Source organism: Ostrea edulis, chromosome 8 (genome assembly GCF_947568905.1).
Source record: "Ostrea edulis chromosome 8, xbOstEdul1.1, whole genome shotgun sequence".
NCBI classification, from domain to species: Eukaryota; Metazoa; Mollusca; class Bivalvia; order Ostreida; family Ostreidae; genus Ostrea; species Ostrea edulis.
The window spans coordinates 13,401,714-13,426,569 of NC_079171.1; the positions used below are offsets into that span (position 1 = coordinate 13,401,714).

The 24,856-nt window shown below is 36.1% G+C and overlaps 3 protein-coding genes across 4 annotated transcripts; 1 reads left to right on the forward strand and 2 right to left on the reverse strand.

Moving 5' to 3' along the window:
* The first annotated feature begins 420 nt into the window (after window positions 1-420).
* Window positions 421-5,873, forward strand: LOC125655852 (putative nuclease HARBI1). 2 transcript variants are annotated; one of them, XM_056146925.1, is made up of 3 exons: window positions 421-1,347; window positions 2,680-2,985; window positions 5,617-5,873. In XM_056146925.1, the coding sequence occupies exons 1-2, from the start codon at window positions 614-616 to the stop codon at window positions 2,966-2,968; spliced, it is 1,023 nt and encodes a 340-aa protein (XP_056002900.1). In that variant the 5' UTR covers window positions 421-613; the 3' UTR covers window positions 2,969-2,985; window positions 5,617-5,873. The 2 variants fall into 2 exon arrangements, with proteins under 2 accessions (XP_056002900.1, XP_056002899.1); XM_056146924.1 differs by lacking the exon at window positions 5,617-5,873 and having other exon boundaries at window positions 2,680-3,675.
* On the reverse strand, window positions 3,201-7,407 carry LOC125655853 (uncharacterized). The gene is made up of 3 exons (XM_048886385.2): window positions 6,872-7,407; window positions 6,284-6,434; window positions 3,201-5,744 (listed from the first exon to the last, which is right to left on the reverse strand). Exons 1-3 carry the CDS (start codon window positions 7,152-7,154, stop codon window positions 5,495-5,497), a joined length of 684 nt encoding a protein of 227 aa, XP_048742342.2. The 5' UTR covers window positions 7,155-7,407; the 3' UTR covers window positions 3,201-5,494.
* An 8,527-nt stretch (window positions 7,408-15,934) lies between these two features.
* LOC130049604 (interferon-induced very large GTPase 1-like) lies at window positions 15,935-20,092 on the reverse strand. The gene has a single exon (XM_056147447.1). The coding sequence runs from the start codon at window positions 20,090-20,092 to the stop codon at window positions 15,935-15,937; it is 4,158 nt and encodes a 1,385-aa protein (XP_056003422.1).
* Window positions 20,093-24,856: the final 4,764 nt, after the last annotated feature.

The following is a 24,856-nucleotide window of genomic DNA, read 5'->3' on the forward strand; positions in this document are numbered from 1 at the left end:
TGGTATGGAGTGGTGTGGGTTTTTTGTATGTCCAACACTCTGCACATTTCTTTGAAAAGTTTGCTTTCGTACTGTGGACCCTGGTCAGAATGTATCACAGCTGGTACTCCAAACCTTGAAACAACTTCTTCAACAATCTTTGTCGCAACTGTTTCTGCTTCCATGTTTGGCAATGCAAAGCTTTCGGTCCACTTCGTGAAGTAGTCTGCCACCACAAGGATATATCTATTCCCATTGGATGTCATAGGTAGTTCTTCTAACAGATCAGTTGCCAGTCTTTCCATTGAATACCCCGTGAAGACTAAATGCATCGGCGCTTTGTTGGATTGTCTTGGTGCTTTTCTCTTGGTGCACACTTCACAACCGGCAATATAAGAATGAACATCTCTCTGGAGACCTGGGCCGAGATTCATAAAGATGTTTAAGTTATGCTTAAGTATAAGAAATTTCTTAAATCAATAAATAAAACTTAAGTAACGCTAAGAATGAGTATTTATCTTAAGTTTTATTCATAAAACAACTTAATTCTTAGAAAATTCTTAAACAATTCTTAAAAGTAAGTGTAGTCTGTAGCAGACTTAAGTTTTCAGAATTTCTTAAGTTCACAAATAAAATGGCTGCCAACATAGTTCACAGAAGGAATTTTAGAGAGAGAAAAGACTGTTTACAGCAGTACAGTGATCGTGAACTTATCGAACGTTTTCGGCTTGATTCAGGTGGAATCCTTTTTGTGGAATCACTTATTCGTGATCAAATATCTAGTGGCTCTCGACGTAATATGGCATTATCCTCTCTTCAGAAAGTTCTTCTTACTTTGAGGTTTCTAGCTACGGGCAAAATGCAGCTGTGCAACGGCGATGACATGGGTGTTTCTCAGCCAACTGTCTCACGGGCCATTACCGTAACACTGGCAAGCCTTACCTCCCCTCTTATGATCAGTCGGTTTGTACAATTTCCATCTAGCGCAGCAGAGATTAGAAGAAACCAAGAGTCTTTTCACGCAATCGCGGGCTTCCCAGGGATAGTAGGCGCCATCGATGGTACCCACATTCAAATAATTGCACCACACGAATATGAAAATGAATACGTCAATAGACATAACTACCACAGTATTAACACACAAGTTGTTTTTGATGCAAAGTATAGAATCATTGATGTTGTTGCTAAATGGCCAGGCTCCACTCACGATTCCCGAATCCTTAACGAAAGTGGTTTGAGAGTCCTGTTCGAAAATAATCACATCCCCATTCACACACATTTGCTTGGCGACAGCGGATATCCCTCCAAACGTTGGTTATTGACTCCTTTTCTGAGACCAAACCAACCATCGCAGTTGAATTACAACAGGTAAAGATTTAAAATCTTCTTTCATACACAAGACACATGCACACCTTTAAATATTCTAAATAAACATGATAAACGAGTCTTTGCTTTTCTCACATCCATATTTCCCTCTTGGTATAAACAAATTCTGATTGGTGTAAAATTAGTTCGAAACTTAGCGCCCCCTATTTGAGAAACAATCGGGTGGATCCAACAGTTTCCAAATGGAGGGGTGTAAACATGAAACTAAATAAAAACCACTTCAATATTTGGTTTTATTACTATTAGTAGTATTAGTATTATTATTCCAATTTACATTTATTGTAAATTTTCTCCTCTTTCTTGCATGTATTGTTTAAAAAATGTGGGGGGGGGGGGGGGGGGGGACTTGTGGGATTGACAAAATAAGTATGTAAAAGTGTTTCAACATATAAATTATAAAATATATATACTGGCACTTTCATGAATTGAAATCAAATGCAGACACTGCATCATGGATATGGATAATATTAGTTAGGTAACGTCAAATTCAGAATATAATGTCACATAAATGTGATGTAAACAGCTGTCAATTCTTTAGACTGTGCAATTTCAGCTTAATTGGCTCTTTTTGATTATTGCAATTCTTAGAATTTAAATTCCTTTTCTTGCATGTAATCTATAAAATAATAAAATATATATCTACTTTGATTGTTTTATTTCACTGACATGTAAATAAAGGGTACATTATTAATTATTTTGTAAATAAAAGGGGGAGGGTGGTACATGTCACATGCACCTGACTATCACATACTCAGGTAACACAGTACCAGAATATATATTGATAACCAATATTTTTTTAAACATAAAATTCAAACTTAGAAATTATTTCGATATAAACATATAAATATATAGCATAACGAGATGTGGGGAATTTTCTTTTCTTTTCTTCTTCTTTTTTAACAATTTGAAAATAGATGAGCATTGACTATTGGGGCGGGTGGAAGATTTTTTTTACTACAATAATTCATATGAAACATGCTTTTATGAAAGTTTTGTCATTCCCGGCAGTGTTTTTTTTTTTTTTTTTTTTTTTTTGTTTAATTTAATATTAACAATTAATGCCTACAATGGGGATTTACTATAGAAGTCTTCTGAATGTTTTTTTTTTGTAATTCGCATCCAAGATATTATGCTTCTCAAATAACAATTGGTCATACTTAAAACATGCCCCCCCCCCCCTTCTCTCTCTACACATAATGATATCAATATTAACATATATAACTTGATTGTTGTATTCATGTGATTTATTATGTGTACAACAACCAATTTTTTTAAATAAGCAAACCAATCAGATTTTACCATACTGATTTATAGAGCTCACAAGAAAACAAGATCTGTGGTGGAAAGGGGTATCGGACAACTGAAGAGGCGATTTCATGTACTACATGGTGAAATCCGCTTGTCACCTGAGAAGGCATGTCAGGTTATTTTGTCCTGTGCCATTTTGCATAACATTTGCAAAGATCGATGCATTCCATGCCCACAAGATCATGAAGATGATGGTGAAGATCAACAAGTTAATGTACATGTACCACACATATTTAACAACAATGGCAATGATGGTCTGAGATACCGACAACAGTTTGCAGAGACTCACTTTTGAGTTGCATTGGGAGTTGTGTATGTATTGACTGCATGTATGTAACTAGAAGTTGAAGAGTGGATCATTAAAGTACAAAATAATGAAAATGATGAGATATACATGTACTTCCCTATAAATTTTTAAACCTCATTATGACCTTGGGGTATACCATTTTAACCAATTTGAATCTAAATAATGATGTAATGATGCTTGTGTGGGTTGTGGTGGTATACATTAAACAACAACACCAATCAATGTTTAACACATGAGTTAATTTATATTTTTTCCAGCTCTGAACATATATATAACATTTACAAACAAACATACACACACACATACATACATACATACATACATACATATATAAAAGATAAAAAATCAACAACAAAAACTCATTTGCCAAGCACAATTTACAATCAACATCTTTACTTTAACAGTGCTTAGAAATGATAGATTATAAATGAACTTCAAATTTGGCTACTGATTTATTATATGGTATATAATTGATAAATAGATTTATCTTACTCGACTATTACTTTAAAAATCATAGACTGAATAAACTTCATATGAATATTCAAAAACTTAACAGAATGCAAAAAACATAAAATAATAACAAATATCAAATCAATGCAATGCAAAGCATACCTATGTGTGACACAGAACCTTTAATAAATATTAATCTATATACAAATAATCATATATTACCATATATTGACCACTTATCCACAGAAGGAAATTATAAAAAAAAAAAAAAATGAAAATACATTGTAGTTGAATACTAATCGAACACTCCAAAATCCACACATAAATTTTTAAACTACTAAATTTTAATTTATCATGATAATTCATATTTTAAATGTACATTCAAACTGATGTAAATTTTCATTACTCTTAGTCATCCACTATCATACAAAATGCATACCATCTGAATATTCAGCAAATACATTATATACATGTACATAGATGAGATTAATGACCATAATGATTCTATAATCTATGAATAACTTAGAGATATGTACAAATTATCAAATTATACATAAATTAAAGCAGGTTAAAAATAAAGGCATGTGATAATCTTTATGAGCTACTTAAATTACAGCTTTTTTAAATAATAATATGTTTCATATAGTAATGAAATAATATATCTACTTAGGAAAACACCACACTGTCTTACAAATGTATTACATTTTGACCATGCAATTTAGCTATGGGGTTCTTGAGGGGGAAAATGCCCAAGGATGTATTGTGCCAATTTTGGTTGAAATTGGCCTAGTCATTCTAGTAAGGAAAATGAAAATGTGAAAAGTTAAAAGCCAACAACTACTTTATATGGAAAGTGAAAATTTTAACACACATATCATTAATTTCATCTATTGAGTATCTACTTATTAATGTTGAAATATGAAACATAAAAAACTTAACTTATTAATTATTAATATCTATTATGACAAACACAACAATGTCTGGTAAAGTATACTGAATTTCTATGTCTTTCAGATATCATATACAATAATAGTATGAAATCTAAATGTTTTATCAGTTACGGCATCATATTTACATGTCTATTTAATGTGAAAGAAAGAAAACATGTAGTTAATAATCAATGGTATTACAAATGGTATGGTAAATTAGAGTTTATACCTATAGCCCCAGAGGGTGACAACTGAATTTAATGATCTTGCTGGAGAGGATTTAAAAAAAATATTCTTTGTTTATAATATATCCATGTTCTATGTAAAATTTTATCATAGATTCTAGCCCACCCTTAAACCCAGGTTCCTTGATGGTCCTACAGCTGTTATATGATTCTGCACTACAATAGATTGCTTGCTTGTTAATATTACTAACCATGGCCTTGTTGTTCTTGAAAAGATTTACAAAATATTTCCCATGTATAAAAAAAATGATCTATTCATGTGGCCCAACTGTGTGCCAACAGACAATGGACAGAGTTTGATCAGATTTAAAAGGTCACTTGAACCTTTCACTCAGATGAGATAAGAACATGTACATATAGTACATCAATTAAAATGCTTTTAAATATAAACAAGAGGCCCAGGGGCCACATTGCATTATGTCAGGAAGCTTTCATGTAAATCTCAGCTTTTCTAGTTCAGTGGTTCTTGAGAAGATTTTTAAAGATTTATCCTACATATTAGTATGTAAAACTTTGATCCCTTATTGTGGCCCCATCCAATCCCTGGGGGCCATGATTTGAACAAACTTAAATCTGCACTATGTCAGGAAGCTTTCATGAAAATTTCAGCTTTTCTGACCCAATGGTTCTTGAGAAGATTTTTAAATGACCCCACTCTATTTTTGCATTTTTGTGATTGTCTCCCCTTGGAAAGGGACATGGCCCTTCATTTGAACAAACCTGAAAGCCCTTCACCTAAGAATGCTTTGTGGCAAGTTTGGTTGAAATTGGCCCAGTGGTTCTTGAGAGGAAGATGAAAAATGTGAAAAGTTTACGACGACGACATACAACGGACAAATTTTGATCAGAAAAGCTCACTTGAGCCTTCGGCTCAGGTGAGCTAATAAAATTCATTCCTCTTGCTTTAGTTTTTTTATCTTTAATTCCATATACTGGACTTCCAGTTCCAACTTCCTGCAAATTAGCTCCTCGATTCTCCTTTTCAAATCAGACTGACTGCTTCTATTTTCAGAGGCCTGCAAACTTGTAGTCATGGATGTTAATGGTAGTGAAGGCTCTTGTACAGATGCGGCGACTAGAGGGCTAGAGTTGAGAATGAGGGGATCCATACCAGGAGGTCCCTCAAAGACATTGATTCCCCTGTGATGAAAAGAGATTAATTAAATGCTTACTTAGTATTCTCCTTTCTATATCTTCTGCAGCTCTTTTGAATTATTAAATTATATGATTGCATTGAATGTTTATTACAATGAATGTTATTCTTTTTTATGTTGATGTTCATATTCTATACAAATCGAATTAATACAGAAAAGACAATTCTGTCATTGAAAAAATTGAAGCTAATTTACCCCAAATTCTAACATTTGAATATACACAACATGACTGAGGTTGATTATATGATGAATTTAATGATTATTTTAATAATTGTTTTTTATTATAATTATTTAGATGTTAATAAAAAGATAATAATAATAATCCATTCATATAAATGGAATTACAAAGATACAAAGAACAATTCTATCATGACAGATTTCAAGTAATTTCATCTATCCTTACAGTGCATGAATCACTGCATTCATGTACATATAATAATTAATGATGATGATGAATTATGACAGATAACTACATACAATACAATATAAGTGAATATGTAGACAAATTTTCTTGTATTTACTCACACTGGTTGACTCCCTTCTCCAATGTTTAATATCTGCAAGAGAGAGGAGTCAATCCCACCATCAATCCCACTGAGGCAAGCATTATCCTCTCCTACCACACCACACACTGTTGTGGCAACTGCGCTGAGAGGTTTTGGTGGTGGGCCCCCGCCTAAAATATATTCATATACTATAAAGAATATTCCTAGATGCCATAGTAAATTACTGTGAGTGAAAATACATGTAGTAAATATTGTTCCAAACTGTTAAAGATTAGTACATTTATAGTAATGTTGATATCCTGTGGGGCACCTCAAAATATTTTCATTGGAGTTATCCCCCTTTTCTCACCTTGGAAACGTAAACAATATTCAGACAAGCACGGAAGTAGTCAAGTCATAAGACAACAGTTTGCTAAGTGCTTTACCTACTTCATAATGATATTTATAGTCAAATTCGATGCATAAGAAGACCGCTTTTCTTTGGTATATACCAATGTTGACAGATTTAAATAAAGCTTTACGCAAGTTCAACAGTGTGCATGTACACACGCACATATTTATATATATAGACAGTTTAAGTATCTAAGTTCTATCAATAATAACCAACCTGTCCCAGTCACAACTCTTCTGTGATCTGAGATTTCAGATTTAGATTTGGAGAAGACGTTGTGCCACTTCTTCTCCACTTCCACCGCTGTCCTAGCTGGACCCACCCCCATCGCGGCTAGTCTTTCGGCAATACTTTGCCAAGTGCGGTGCTTCATCTCGGAGGTTAAAGTGGGCCCTAATTTCCCCCTCAGGATATGCTTGTTCTCTTCTACTAACGAAGCCAAGGCAAGCGTTTCATCAGCATTCCAATTAGGCTTTCTTTTCGTCTGCTTGGATTCCATGATGTTGTTGTTGACATCACTATCCTCAACTTTTTACCTCTTTTGCTGGAGAGTGCGGTAAAAATTCCGGGAAATCGTTCGCGTTGCCATAGAATTTCTACTTAAGTGTTTCATTTTTCTAAGATTGAAACTTAGTTAAGAATTATGCTTAACATTTTTATGAATTAATACTTAAGTATTTTTCTTAGCTAAGAATTTTTTTACTACTTAAGTATGAGATCTAAGAATTTTCTTAGAATCTTTATGAATCCCGGCCCTGGCCAATAATAAGATTGACGGATCCTGGCGAGTGTCTTATGAATACCAAGATGACCTGCTGTCCTTGAATCATGGTAATGTTTCAAAACTTTTCGTCGTTCCCGATTTGGTACAATGGCTTGTAATGTGATCTGTTTTGTAACAAGATCTGTCCATCTTCTATATAGTATTTCATTTTCAATGACCAGTCGTTCCCACTGAGAACAAAGAGATTTAACAACAATGGATTCGGATGAGATTCCATCATTTTTCGGTCGTTTCCTTAGTTCAAGCCAATCTTTTACCTTTTTGATGTCCTTATCTTCATTCTGAAGACACTTCAAAGGCTTCTCCATGTTTAACTTGTCCTCAAGTTCAAGCTTGTTAACAGTTTGACGAGTGTTATCATCATGGTTGACTTTGCACTGTTTACATGGCATCCTACTCAGACCATCAGCATTCCCATGTAGTCTACCTGGCCGATGTTCTATTGTAAAGTTATAGGTGGATAAAACATCCATCCATCGGGCGAGCTGCCCTTCAGGATCTTTAAAATTCATCAACCATCTTAAGGCACTATGGTCTGTCCTTACCGTGAATTGTCTGCCATATAAGTAATGTCTAAAATACTTGACAAAGTGTACAACAGCCAGAAGCTCCTTTCGGGTAACACAATACTTTCTTTCTGATTTGGAAAGACTTCTGCTGACAAAGGCAATTGGTCGTTCAAGACCATCTTTTATCTGCGACAATACTGCGCCGATTGCATATTGACTCGCATCGGTATCCAAGATGAACCTCTCATTGAAATCTGGATGAGCTAGAACAGGAGTTGTTGATAACTCTTTTCGAAGGCTGTCAAATGATGCCTGGCACTCGTCAGACCATCTAAAATTAGTACCCTTCTTCGTCAGTTCATGCAGTGGCTTGGCTATATTGGCAAAGCTTTTGACAAATCGTCTATAATAACTGCAGAATCCCAAAAATGATCTCAACTCCGATACATTTGAGGGTACTTGCCAATTCTGAACAGTCGCAATTTTATCTGGATGTGTTGCTATCCCTTTCTCGGAGACCACATGTCCTAGGTATTCTGCTTCAGTGGAAAATAAAGTGCATTTTCGTGCTTTTAATTTCAATCCTGATGTCACTAAACGGTCAAAGACCTGAGTGAGATTTGATATCATCTCATCAACAGATTGCCCCACAATGATAATGTCGTCAAGGTATACAAGACATATTTGCCACTGTAATCCTCTCAGCACATGTTCCATAAGCCTCTCAAATGTTGCAGGGGCATTGCAAAGTCCGAATGGCATTACTTTAAAGTTGTATAGTCCCTTCCTTGTTACAAATGCAGTTTTTGGACGATCTTTCTCTGCCACCTCAACCTGCCAATATCCTGAATTCAGATCCAAGGTGGAAAAGTACTTTGCGCCTGATAGCTGATCCAATAAATCATCAATTCTTGGCAAGGGATATGCGTCTTTTACAGTTTCATTGTTCAGCTTTCTGTAATCGACACAAAACCTTGTTGTGCCATCCTTTTTCTTAACTAGTACAACAGGGGACGACCATGGACTGGTACATTCTTCTATAACTTCTCTTTCTAACATGTCTTTAACATGACCATCTACCTCTTCATGCATATGTATAGGAAGTCGTCTCGAGTTTTGTTTGATTGGAGTGGCATTTCCAGTATCAATTGTATGTTCTGTAATTTTTGTTCGTCCAAGATCAGCATCTGTGGCAGCAAATAGATTATAATATTTCACCAGCAGCTGTTTGACAACTTTCGCATTTTCCGGAGTCAGACCTTTCGTGGAGCGTTGATATAAATCTTGCAGATAGTCTGGTAATCCATGAATCTTCCTTACATAGCTGCTCTTTTCATACACGGCAGACAAGGTAGCAACAAATGTACCTTTATAAATACACGTTGCCTCTGTTGCTAAATTGACGAGTCTGACCTGTGCGACCTTGTTACCCTTTATCAGAGCTCTAGCGACTAGACCACGATCTGACTCCAAGAAACGATCTGATGATTCTATGATACCCAGCTCTGGTATTTTCTCATATACTGGGGCTACAACATTACACATGGTAACAACTTCACTACAAGGAGGTATAGTGACATTGTCAGCAATAGTCAATCTGCAACATCCTATTTTCCCTTCAAATGACAGTTTTATCTGTTTTCCTTGTATGATAATAGCAGAATTGGGTAAATCAAGCAAACAACTGTTTGATGCCAAAAAGTCAAGCCCTAAAATACCATCAATACCAACATCAATCACTGTAAATAACTGACTGAACTCCAAGTTCGACAGTGAGAAAGAAATTGAGATGGCACCCTCAACTTTCATAGCACTTCCATCTGCTGTGAGCACCTCCTGGTTAACCTTACTAAGGATTGGCTTTGGATTACTTATCACAAAATGTAATATGTCAGGTGAGATGATACTGACTGTGGCTCCTGTATCTATGAGCAATTTGACTCTGTTGCCGTTGATGGCTGCATCAACAAATATACCTGCTTCACCAGCTCTCCGACTGACCCCAGTACGGCTTGTGTCATTCTCATTGACTTTCTCCTGTTTTTGTTTAGGAGAAGAGTCTGTCTTGTTCTTCCTTGTTTCTGATATCCTTTTATAGGCAAAGCAGTTCCTCTGTATATGGCCCTTCTTCTTGCAATAATTGCAAACAATATCAGTAGACAGTTGTTTAGAACTCTTTGATTTCCCTGTTTCTCGCTTTATCGACTTCATGTCCTCTTGCAAGTCATGAACTGCCTTCAACAGTTTGGCAATGGCATCTTCTTGAGTGATAGCTTCCCTCAGATATCCTTGGTCTTCTGTTCGACGTCTTTCAGCCAAATTAAATGCATCAAGCTCTACTGCATGGCGAATCGCATCATTAAGGTCTGTCGGCCTTGCTTGTTTCACTCGTAATCTCATATCACTATTTTGAAGAGCATCAATAAATTGTTCTTTTGCAAGAATTTCTCTGACCTCTGTTGGAGCTGTTGGGTAGGCAAGGTTAGTCAACCTGCGTACATATTGTCCAAGTTCTGGTAACGTCTCTGAAGCTCGCTGCCTTCTCTCTCGTAGTTGTGCTCTGTACAGCTCTGTTTGGTTGGAAGGTAGAAACCGTTCTTCTAACGCCCTGCACAGGAGTCGATAATTGCATTTCTCTCCTTCTGGTAAACTTCCTAAGACACCTTGTGCTCGACCTCTCAGTGCTACTGCCAAATACATGCCTTTCTCCGAGGTTGTCCAACCATTTAATTCCGCACATATATCAAAATGAGACTTGAAGTCTAACCACGAGGTACTACCATCAAACTTGTCTGGTTTGACATTACTACTCTTTTTCTGGTCAAAACTTGTCCTAACATTTGGACGACGTCTTGTTATATTTTCCTCTGAATGCAAAAGAAAATATTGCCTAGCACTATCTAAAGGCGTACTTGTTGAGGAGAATCTATTTGAATCTCTCGCATCATGATCTAAGCTACCTAACACAGGCATTTCATATCTTTGGGGGGTCGTCCTAACTGATTTAGGTCTCGCACCCCATTCTTCATTTAAGGTCTCTCGCCTACTTTCAGGAATACCTGAATCTCTGGCGTTCCTTATGCTCTGATCAACACTAGCCTGTAGCTTACTTAATTCCCTCTCTACTTTAGTTAGATCAGAATCTAAATTCTCCATAATAGCCCTTTATCCTATTTTATACAACGCTATACTTCTAACTTAACTACCCTCGAATCCCGACGCTGCCACCAATTTTTGTAACGTATTTCCTTATACGCAAGAAGGCTATCAAAGTCCGTGCCTTGTCAATTCAAGGGTTCGAGGTGTAATTAGAATAGCAACTTTCATTGATAAAATAAGATTGGGAATGTTATTAGAAATTGGGCCTGCAGATATATACAAATATGGCCTAACCCTACCCAGGTTAATAATTACTATGAAATCAAGTAAAGTCAATCAACATACAAAGATCAGGGGTTCACCAAATGATTTATAATATCAAAACAATTTAACAATGGGTATGACCACCCTCAGCGAACGACTGGCTGACCTCGGACTAACGCTTGTACTGCAGCCTTATTCAGGACACACAGTACAAGTGACATCCCTTCAACCGCTGCACACACTGTAGAGCCTTATTCAGGCAGACACTGTGAACAACAGCCTGGTCGTCAGTCAAGTCCAGTACACAGGACAGACGAATTATGTGGCTAGCCTTTATCTGGTCGACCTCGACAGTGGCAGGCCTCTTACTACTAAGGTCAGCCTATTAAAAGGACAGCCTCAATGCCTCCACTCTGACACCGTTACAATGCACGGAATTAAACACACTGGCTTTCTCAGTAAATCACTTTATTGCTTGCAACTTACTCTTAATCTTGTCCACCACGTCTTCTCGCTCTGGGCTTCGACAATAACTGACTGACGACAACTGTTTCGCGCTGTATTTATAGTGTTAGGTCATGTGACTAAATTGCGGATGTTTACATTGAAAACTACAATGTAGAACCTGGATGGTCAATGGATAAATTTCCGGAATATTACACCTGCACACTAATTATTTAACAATTCACATTAGATATTAAATAAAGTGCACCGCCACGGCACATGATACGCCCGTCACATATTGTTAACAGTATAGATTGTACCCATTAAAACATTTTTATATCACCTTAATTAAATGTCACAGTGACCTTAAAGTAGGATGCGACAAACCTTCTACCTAAGATGCATTAGTTGACCAATTTTGGTGATTCTAGGTCTAATAGTTTTCAAGTTATGAGCCGGACAAGTTTTTGCCATATATGGCCATATCTTCTTAATGAAAAGTCACAGTGACCTGGTTTTAATGTGCGACACACCTTCTACCCAAGATGTATCTACAGACAAAGTTTGATGATTTTAGGCCTTGTAGTATTTAAGATACGGGTCGGACACGAAAAAGCTAACAGACGGACATGTTTTTGCCATATATGGCCATATCTTCTTAATGAAAAGTCACAGTGACCTGGTTTTAATGTGTGACACACCTTCTACTCAAGATGTATCTACAAACAAAGTTTGATGATTCTAGGCCTTGTAGTATTTAAGTTACGGGTCGGACACGAAAAAGCTAACAGACGGACATGTTTTTGCCATATATGGCCATATCTTCTTAATGAAAAGTCACAGTGACCTGGTTTTAATGTGTGACACACCTTCTACTCAAGATGTATCTACAAACAAAGTTTGATGATTCTAGGCCTTGTAGTATTTAAGTTACGGGTCGGACACGAAAAAGCTAACAGACGGACAGACGGACGGACATGAAGGCCATACCATAATACGTCCCGTCCTAAGACGGGCGTATAAAAACTGATCAATTAGGAAGGGACACCACATTGACAGTACATAAGATGACCAGAACTATTTGTCCAATACAGGTCATGCACTATTATATGGAGGTTAGGGCACCGAAAGCGGGGCCATTATTTTGTCATTACTCTGGGCAGCCTCTTACTCGTTACCAATTTACCTCAGTTTTGTGACGATCGCTAAATTTAGGTGGGATAGACAGTAGGCGTTTCAAATCCCACTCGTTTCGCATTGGTGCAGCAACTACACTCGCACAACAAGGCATGTCAGCCGACGTTATTCAAGTAGCAGATAGATGGAGATCTGTTGCATATCAGTCATATATTCGCTAATCTTTTAGCGTTCATATGCCTTGGGTATTTAGCATGCCTAACATTCACCAAGTTTTTCATAGATCACATCAAAGTGTGGATTGTTGGATCCTCCATTATTAAAAGGGCAGCAGTGGCTGCCAGATTCAGGACAGGGGTACCAAACCTTGACGTTCCAAACACGACCATTTGGTGGCAAGGTTAAGGAGTATGAATTTATATGAGTTGGTACCGAAACTTAAAATATTAATGCAGGTGCAAGATATTCCTGATTTTATCATTGTTCATTGTGGGACAAACAACATAGGCCGTACCAACCTGTGATCACTGGTCAAACTTCTTCAGTCAGCAGCTGTACTAGAAATAACCAAACTTTTTCATAGTGTGAGATTAGTGTGGTCCTCACTTCTACCTAGATTTAGATGGCGTTATTCTACGCAGGTACAGGCAATGGAAAGCGCCAGAGCAGAATTAACAGGGCGGTGCGTTCATCAAACACACACAATTTGAAGCTAAGCCCGTTCACCTGTATCATTCTGATGGTGTGCATATATCGCAGCTCGGGAATCATTTTTTTTTAAAATCATCTACAAGGTGCCCTTGAAACCTTCATTGGTTGCAGGGATAATACATTTCCTAAGTCCTGTTTAAATTTGCGGCAATCTTGTTAGCGGTGACCATTTGAGTTGGCGTACTGCCGCCGTCAACACTGCTCTGGGCATTCCCTTGGTGACGGTTGCAGTCCCACAAGTGCTCCTTTTTCACGTGCGTGTGTGGCACGTGCAAGTGGCGTCTCGACGCACCCAAACTCAAATGAAGGAATGTACCCAATATTCTGCAGCTTCATGCCATGAACTTGACAATTTGCAGTATTGATTGATGATTGAATTGCTGATTGAATGATTGAATTGTTGTTGACATTGAATTGTCGGATTATTGATTGATTATCTTAATTCTTGTATTATTGATTGATTGATTTATTGTATTTACATTTGCTGACGTTGTGCACTTGCGTTTACCCAGTGCACAATTCGCCCATCTGGGGCCGTTACATTTATTGATTTATTGATTAATTAATTATTGAGGGTGCGGCTCTGTGGTAGCCCCCAACCATCACCGCGGCCAAGAACGCCAAAAAAAATAATAAATGCCGTTTAATATCATAGTGGTGGTACTATGTTATTTTTGGACAGGAATATATGATAATAGAGTTATATTTGTAAAAAATACAATAACGTAGAATACATGAATAGTGTAATCTTTATTTCTTATTCCAATGATATCATATTATATTTGTAATATACATAACTGTATGTCTTAACAACATCGAGTGTTTAATTTGATAAGCTATCTTTATAACATGTTGAGTGCATGTAGTAATGCTGGATATTACAAATGAATAACAATTTTACATAAACTCCTTTTGATTCAATGGATATCATTCAAAAACAGATATGCATGTAAAAATCGTCTTAGCTAAATGTGATAAACTCTGCCTAAACGTTTTTATATTTAGCTAAATAATCAGATAGAAATACATATATATCATCAGAAGTAACGAAACAAGATACTGTTTGAAAACATTCGTAAACGGTTTAGAACACATAATTCACTGTTCGATATCTTGTTTCCTTTTAAAAATTCTATTTCCGCTTGTATAGGTTAGAAACCAGCGTATTTCAACATGCGGATGACTTCATTGAATTGCTGACTTTTTACAGTAAAATGTTAAGACTAGTTTATCTGTTTTCAAATTGTTTCTTAAATATTTGTATATGGTCTCGCTTGTTATTGTCTACATTGCTTTAAACATTGACTTTTTGCACTTAAAATTCACTCAAGATTTATTTGATTAAACTTTGAGTAGTTTGTTGGTGTTAACACAACATAAGCAACATGAATCAATCTGTGACACTACATAAAACATAACAATAATAATAATATATTTTATGTATACAGGATTGCACAATTAGTTATAAAAACTAGTTTACATTGTGGTCCTGTCTATAACATATATACAGATCGAGAACATATATCACAAAACATGGAAGCACATTCTAACAATACAGATATACAAAAAAGTTTACACTAGTGATGGGAAAAATAGTGATCTGTTTGCACTTCATATTCGGAAAAATTCATAATATCAAATTTAAGAGTTTAAAGTGGTTTAAATCAGGAATAATCCCAATTTCTTAAGTTTCACATACTTTCCAAAGCCTTGTCTTAAAATCAAAATTGAGTTGGGTTACAGATCAAATGCTGAGATCGTTTGCCAAAATACTGAATTTTTCTTCAAATTTTCGAGTGTCGGTATTTTCAAGAATCGATGTTCTTTTTGGAAAAACCTATCAACCACATTGATATATTACAACATTTAAGTTTTAAATCTCAGCTACTTTTATAATGAATTATGATACTGAAATACACTAAGGGGAGTATAAAACTAGAAGATATTCTGGGTGAAACAGAAGCTATAAAATCACGCTGATTTACAACATTTTGATTAATAAATCCTGCCTCGCAAAATATAGACCCTGCCAAACCCTTGTCGTAAAATGACTGAAATATTGCCAAAACGGCGTAAAACCCCAATCAATCAAATTTGAAATTGATACAGCATTTTCAAATGGGTAGGATTCTGTACTTGATGTACACATATGTTTGAACCAAAACGATCAGTATTGAACCAGTAAATACTTACTTGTAACATCCTGTGCAGTTGTGCTCAAAAGCTTTTTAGCAATTTAGGCCATGTATAAACTGGTTCGAAACCCTATCACATAGTTTTGAACATAGGATTTTAATGTCAAATTAGACGTTTGAAATTTTTTTTCATTTTTTAATCTTTGTCACAATCTTCAAAGAAATATGCATCTAGACTTTCAACTGCTTCTTCTGCTGATATTGACTTCCACGAAGCCGGGATTCCCGTGAACTGCATTCCATGATGCTTTTCAAATATATGGGGGAAATGCCCAACTACCCATGTCCAATATTTTGAATTTGACATGTCAGCGCAAGGAACTATATTCCAAAGTGGTATCGATTTCTTATATTCAGAATAGGGGTGGGTTATTTCACACTTTGCCAAAGTGCATTCACACCATTTTCCACACTTCAGTCTATGGTTACTCTGAACTTTGAATTCACAAGACTCTATTGTAAGTTTAAGGGAATCTGATTTATGAATTCCACTAAGTCCTACCGGTCGGTGTTGTATACACTCATGACAATTTTGTTTGTCTGCATGGTTCGGAATAGAACTTTTACAAGGTTCATTGCACCAGGGACAGTTTTCTTTGCATCCCCACAAATGTTCCATTATTTCTTCGTAAGGTGTTTTTCCTTTCCATTTAATTGAACGGTCTTGGTTGTTGGTCATCTCTGTTTGAAGATCTTTCATCTTGGTTGTCAGGACATTACATAACAAGTTAAAATCTTCTATTTCATATTCAGCACCTTCTAAACTTTCAGAGGATATAATAATATCTTGCCCTGACAATAATTCACGAAACCCCGCAAGCCAATCCTTCATATTTTTAACGTTCTGGTCACGTCTTAGCTGTGATAAACAGCCCAAAGCGCTCGACGCTATTGGAATAACTACGTTTCCTCTACATAACTCATATTTTGATTCATCATCTTCTTTGTCTTCAAAAAACATTCGTTTCGAGTAATTTGTAATCCATTCTAAAACAAATGTTTCTGGAGATGAAATGTAGCTTGGGTATTTGTTGCCGGAATTTTCATTTGCTAAATCAATTAAAACAGATTTCATTAATAAGTGTTTTTGTCCTTTGAATTGCTCGATAACTTCCTCTTTAATTTTGTATCTAAGATGTTCTGTAAATCTGTAATTTGCGTATTCTTTCAATTGACTTATTATGCAATCCGTGCTACTCTCAATGTTCAGATAAGCACGATCTTCCTTCTCTCTTTTTCTCTTATTCTCATCTTCTTTTTTTCTTCGCTTTATTTCTTCTTCCTGCTTCTGTCTTGTCTGTTCGTCAATTGCTTTGTCTAATTCCAGTTTTACCTCCTTTAGTGATTTTTCTAGTCTTTCTTTCTTGTTTCGTTTCTCGACGATTTGGTGAAATTGTGATTTGAAAATTCTAAGTGCATTCAATTTACACTTTGATAATTGTGATCGCATGCCATACATTCCCTCATGGTCTATGTTTAAGGACAAAAAAAATGGAAACACATATTGTGTCACATGACAAATAACCTTATTTGTGAAAGATTCTGTGATTGCAAAAGTTGTGTAATGCATTTTGTTGTGTTTCTCTACGTCATCAATGACATATTTAAGAAGTATATTAAAATGGAAATCATCAAATCGAGCGTCTTTATCCACTAGAGCTTCCAAATAACGGTCAATCTTTTCGAATGAGAGATTAAGTACATTAACTGCCAATTGCTTAAAATCGGATTTCTCATCGCTCTCGCAAACGACGCGAAGGTCATCTTCATCAATATCACATCGACTTATGCTGTTTTTCATCTTCGGGAATTTTTGACTGGCTTCCTCTCTCCCAATGGTCATATTAATGCCATACACATGACGTAATATGTTCTCCATCTCTTTTTTCAAATTTGTACTTTTAATGTCTAAACTTTCGTATTGCGAACATCTCTCGTCCACATATTTGTTCCACCATTTCTCAAATTCTTCTTTGAGTGTCTCCTCATTTATTTCTGTATTTTTCATATTGTCTGCTAACTCGCTCGCTTCTTCCTTTATTTTCGATTGTTCCGTTATCATTCTGTCATATTGCTTTAAGAACTCTAATCGCTGTGCCTTTTCTACATTTATTTTTCGGTCAATTATACCTTTCAGACCATTGCATAAAGACATAAAGTTTTCTAATGTTCGTTGTCGTCGATGTTCCATAAATTTTACATATTGATGGTTGGTAATGAATTGATCCATTTCAGATTTGGCATTTTCGTTTTCCATACGTAACATTTCCCAGAAATCTTCTTTTAATTTCTCAGCATAGTTTTCTACATTATCCAATTCTGCCTCTAATAATTTTTTATCATTTTTGTTCCACCAACCCATCTTCTTTTCTTCAAAATGCCACGCTATTTTCTTATATTCCCTTTCCAATATTCTACTAGCGATAGCTTCTTGGCAATTTCGAAAGCTAAATATGAATGTCTCCGCCTGTATCCCCTTCCACAAAGTTCGAATATTTAAATATTTTTCTTTTGCACTGCAGAATACGTCCCTGTTTTCTTTGAGTTTAGCAAATATTCGAGCTTTAGTGTCCTCTATTGACCTGCAATATCCCTTTGAGACAGATGCTGTCACTGATGCATCGTTTTTCAGAAGGTTTGGTACATATATTCTGTCAATTTCGGGATTTAGGTCTACTACTGATGTGAAGGTATTCACGTTTGGTATTTGCTCTTCTTGCGCAGCGATTTCAGCCATTTTATCTAAATGCCGCATAAATGCTGCATTCCCTGCAGCTGTTTTATCATGTATGTTAATACCAGATACATTTTGATGAACGAAAATTCCACTTTGTGTATACTCAGGACCTGATTCTGTCTTTTTGAGCCTCATCAATGCATGAACGACAATTTGTAAAATATCACGCATATCTGCTTCGGACTCCCCTTTTATATTTATAATTGAAACGTCAGAAAGTCCAACAGTAAAAGCTGCAACTTCGTTATCGCTGTTTATTGATTCGTCTATTTTTTCTGATGCACGAAGCCCTTCAGTATCAAGGACCATTACGTATCTGAACTTATTTGTTTTTCTACAGACAGGAATAAATTGAGCAAATATGCCCTTAGTACACCTACCAGCACTTACAGGATACTGAATTCCAAACATTGTATTCAACAATGTTGATTTTCCGGAACTCTGCACACCAATTACAGATATTGATGCGATTTTTTCATTGTTTGTAATGTTACTCATTTCAGCGAATACTTCCTTTAGCCAAAGAAGTGGAACGTTGCCAGCGTCACCGTCCATTATTTCCAATGGTTGACCTAAATAAGACAGCTTTGCAACAACACCTGGTAACTTGAGCAGAATTTTCTCTGTTTTCATCTTTAATTTCACTTTACCTTTTTCAGAAAGGAAGGCTTCGTATATTTGTCCAATTTCTCTCAGAAAATGCTCGATGCTAAGCAAGCCATCCGAATTTCTCTCATGTGATTTATTTGCTCTTAGACATTTTTGCACAATGTGACGTGATGCTTCTTCTAACTCCTGTTTAAACCAGAATACAAAATATAGAAGGGTATCACCACTGTCAGATAACACTATTAAAGCGTTTACAAACATTGCTACTACTTCTGATGCTTCATTACAAGCCTTAATCTGCTCCATACGTACAGTTTGCATGGAATGCATGAGAGGTTCGGCTGCATTAAAGTCATCTTGTCCTTTTTTTCTGCTTTCTTTTTCAATTTTACTCCATGTCATCCAGAGCTTTTCTCCTTGAAGTGGGATTATGTTTGCTTTACGAATCATGCCATTTTCGTGTTTCGGAATTCGATCAATGATCATCATGGCAATCTTTTTCCCTGTTTTACATTCTTCACATTGTTCATCAACATTAGCATGTGGACTTGAATATTTTGCAAAATAATTGTCAAGGCTATGCAGTTTCCTCCCAGAGAGATGCTTCTCTATGGACTCTGATAACTTCTTTTCAAGATTTGATATTGATATTGTACTATAGGTGCCTTTTTTGGGGGACTTTAATTGTACGTATGTTTTGTCATCTGGGTCGGATATAACAACAATGGACTTCTTTCCCTTTACTTTAAGGAAAGCTTGTGTTTCGGGTTTCTCCAAAGAATCTTTTGACACGAAGACTACCAACACATCTGACATCTTCCGCAATAGATCCAGTTTACTTTTGTCTGTTTCTTCTTGTATGCCTCCACGCCAATTAAGTAGGGTACACGGAAGCTTCAATGGTGAGTCTTTCTGGGGATCTACTTTGTACCAGAATATTTCTATCATACCAAGCGAAACATTTCTAATTGCTTGTCTTCCATATTCTGAATAAAAGAATATGTCATGCATATCACCTTGATTTCGACATATCTTGTTCAACACGTGAGATTTCGAAAGCGATGGATGGCCTATTCTCACAAATGATACAGTTGGAAAATCAGATTTAATAACGGTTTTATAGTCTCCAAGAATGTTGATATCTCTAATCGGCCATAAAGAAATTTCTATCTTGTTATTTCTAAATTTATTAAACATAAAAGGAATTGCAAATTGGCAATCATGCATCTTTTTCACGACTAATCTCTTCATGAATGGATCACAGCATAAAAATATTGCAAGAATAACATCTGACGGATGCGCATTGTGAAAATCATATTCGTTTGAACTAATTTGGCCATGTACCAAATGTCTATCACACGGCTGGTTTGTAAAACTATTGGAAAAATCAGATGATATTTCTGCCTCATATAACTTAGTCTCTGTTTTATGTAGGCTGGCATGTTTAATAGTTGATTCACCAGAGGTTGTAGGTAGACAGCCGCTTCTGTCTGAATTCCTAATGGAAACATCAGTTGAGTGGTGCATTCTTGAGAGGTTAGATGTATCGGTTTCTAGGCGCTCGTATATACATACTTCCTCTGATTGAACGTTAGAAAAATCTGATTGACAGACTTCAATTGAAGTCTCTGTTTTGAAATATTGCTCTCCAGAGGACTGTAAGTGTACGACACTTTCTTCCTTTCCGCAATCACTATTCCATTGTCGATTCTTGTGCTCTGATAATGACGTATTTTCAATATCACTTTCAAAACTTGAACTAGATTCCTTACTGTCAGAAGAAAGTGAGGTTCTTGAACCCCCTCTATGTGTTGTAGAGCTCAATTGGGAAGAAGTTTCAGACAAACCATCAAGTTTTTGTTGTACAAAATTCTTAAATACCGTTTCTCTAAAGTCAACATCGCTGGATAAAAGTTTCTGTAGTATTAGCCATGGAATACTTCCAGGATGATTGGATTCAGATTTGAAATGCTCGTCTAGTTTTGATTGAGCAGTTTGCAATGATAATTTGTCTGGGAAGTAATCCTGCAATTCTAGTTCTTCAAGTAAGTATTTCAAATCGTCATTTGGAGGTTCCACAGAACTCTGTGATCTTTGTGTGGGTACACGTATGTTAGATAAAAACTTTTGCTTTTTTTCAAAATATTTCCATTCAATTCTTTCCATTTCAAACCTTGTATTCTAAAAAATAAAATAATATAAAACATAACTATGATAAATCATAATTTATAGACAGATAGGTGAATATTTAGATGAATATATATATATATATATATATATATATATATATATATATATATATATATATATACTCGTATACTGTAGACATACATAGAATGATAGATGGATAAATAGAAAGACAGATATATAGATAAATATATGAATATTCTTAGGAGAAGTATGCTACCCTTGTTGACTGGTCACACCCGCCGTGAGCTTTATATCTTGATCGCGTAAACGCAGTATTCTGTTGTCTAACCCAGTCTGTAAAGAACGGCCTAACAAATGGTATGAAACACGGCAGATAGCATTTGACCCAATAACAGCTTGTATTGGCTAATTAGATTGTTATAACGATCATAGAATTTACAAAACGCCTGTAACGTCAATTTGATTGTCATTGGCCTGTTTTGATTTAAACATTTACAGAACAACGATAAGTTTTTTAATCGAAGCTCATCAAGGATACACCTTTGAAATGATAAGATCATCAAAGTCATTGGCTTTGTTGTTTGCAGGTAAAGAGTCTGTCGTGATTAGTTTGGTGCATATTTCATTTTTCGTGTATGTTATGATAATACTTAAATAATTTATTTTTTCAAACCTTTCAAACATGGATCGTATTTTCCGATAAGTAAACTCTGGACAGCTTTGGTTGTAATTGGTTTTGTTTTTGTATGTCCAAGGAGTTTGGATTTATCATTTCAATACGTTAAGTTTCTGATTCTCTGTAACTCTCTTTCTCTACTGTTTGTATGCTTGATAAAGGAACATGCATAGATTATGCACTTTATAGAACTTGTCACCATCGTAAACGGTAGTGTCTAGGAATATCAATGAGATATCAACGAAGTCAGCAAATTGTAGCAAGAATTGCCAATGTAAAAAGAATTCTTTGATGCATTAAATAAAATGAAGCTTTTATCTCTAAATCTACGTACAAAGTATTTAGCCAACACTCTATAAAATGAAGATAATCTCATCATTGGTGTCCTATATGCGCATGTCGGTAATTTTGAGTGCACCTATTGTTTGTTATATATCCCATTAAGATGATGAAGATAACATTCATATGTCGATTTGGTATATCTCTGTGAATTCGAAATAAAGGACACCACAGAGTCGTCCACTTCTGCTTCATACTTGAATATTATATTGAAAGTAGATACTAACGGCAAACTAACAACTCAACTAACAAACGGGGTGATTTCAGCTTCTCCGTCGTCAACTATAACTTTGTCCCGTATTTATGTAGTAATATTCCATTATGAACTGCATGTGGTGTTTATATATCTCAACTGATTCGATACTCAAGAGCTTCTTCTGCTTATGATCAGTTTGCAAATCGAAGTAGGGTACTGACAAACAAATTGATGATGCAAGAGTTCCAACAGTCTCGTTTAAAATAAATATTTTGCAGATACAAGGTGAAGATAACGAACAGTGATCAATCTCATAACTCCTATAAGCAATACAAAATAGATAGTTGGGCAAACACGGACCCCTGGACACACCAGAGGTGGGATCGGGTGCCTAGGAGGAGTAAGCATCCCAGATATAACGATATAACGATCTAGTTTGCAAATACAATCTACCATTGGATCAAATGCTGTCTGACGTGTTTCATACCGATTGTTAGGCCGTTTTCGGGACACTGATTTTGATTACAGATATGATTACAGTGTGACCAGTCGACAGGGGGTGCTTACTCCTTCTAGGCACCTGATCTCACCTCTGGTGTGTCCAGGGGTCCGTGTTTGCTCAACTTTCTATTTTGTATTGCCTATAGAAATTATAAGATGTATCACTGTTCGTTATATTCCCTTTTCATGTCAGATTTTTTTTTGATTTTGTTTTGATGTTTTCCGCCACACTCAACAATTTTTCAGTTATATGGTGGCACCCAGTTTTTATTGGTGGAAGAGAGAATCCAGGTACAATGTACCTGGGAAGAGACCACCGACCTTCCGAAAATAAACTGGGAAACTTTCTCACTTACCGGCACGAGCGGGATCAGAACCCACGCCGACAGATGTGAGAGGCCGTGTGATATTTTTGGTCCAGTGGATCTTGATAAGATTTTTAATGAATTCCCCTATGTATCAGCATTGAAAACTTTAAACCTCTATTCTGGCCCCAACCTACCACCAGGGACTATGATTTGATTAGAAGAAGAGTTAATCGAATTTAAATCAGGAAGCTTTCATGTCCATTCTTCTGGCCCTGTGGTTCTTGAGAAGACCATTTTTAAAATCAGCATGCAAAATTTTTACCCTTTTGTGTCCAACTCTACACACGAGGGCCATAGTTTGAATAAACCAGAATTTGCATTACTTGTACGTCAGTACCCTTTCTTGTAAATTTCCACTTTTCTAGACCAGTGATTCTTGTTTTGACCATATTCATATGTAAGAGTGATTCTCTGTCGTGGCCACACCCTACCCACAGGGAGCATGATATGTTTTAACAAACTTGAATTTGCACTATATCAGGAAAGTTGTATGTAAGTTTCTTTTCTGGTTAATGAGATCTTAAGAAGAAATGTTTCGATGAACCTACCCTTTTTGCAATTTTTTTTAATTATCTCTACTTTGAAGGGGAAATAAAGGTACTTGTAAAGTGCGAAACAAAATCGAAACGAAGCGAAATCTACCAAAATGAAACCTGCTGAAACGAAACAAAAGGAAATCTCATGAAACCGAAGGAAAACAAACTGTATAACCGAACTCGTTAATTGTAACTAAAATGGGATGAACGAGCATCTCGTGGTCCCTGTAAAACTTATCACATATATCCATAATGTGATCTTTCGGGATTGGCTGATACATGTTACGTGGTCCATCGGTTAGCATCAGGCATTGCTAGAAGAAACTCGTGTCTGAGAAAGTTGAAAAGCTGGGAGACGTGTAGCATGCCATTTTCATCTTTAACCGCTTAGGTGCGAGTACTTTCAATTATGGAAAAATTATATAGTACCATATTATCGGGGCGGATCCAGCAAATGAGGTGAGATGGAACAACTTCATAAGGCAGGGGTCGGGACGCCTTAAGGCCCCCATTAGGTCCTGGTGCAACCAATTATATCGTTTGGGTTCGAATTTACTATTAAAGAGTACACATGTAATTTTAATCCAAGTGATACAACTGCCCATGGGTCCCGGCGGCGAAGCCCCCGGAAACTGCAGTATTTTACAGATTTTATAGGGTTTGAAATATGTCTGCTATGTAGTCATTTTTACTATTTTCTGTCATTTCTAATGATTTAAAATAATAAAAATGACACAAATGATAAGGGTTTTAATTTAAATCATAATTTCTCCCAATGAAAGTAAAAGATCATGTCATTTTTTTCTTCGAGATTGGAAAAATATTACTTCTGTTATCGTTTTTCTGAACAACAGACCATGATTTACCTTAAATTTGAACATTTTAGGGGGAGGAGCCGTCTGGTACGCTCCCTTAAATCTGCCACTGATTACAATTTGGTTAGAA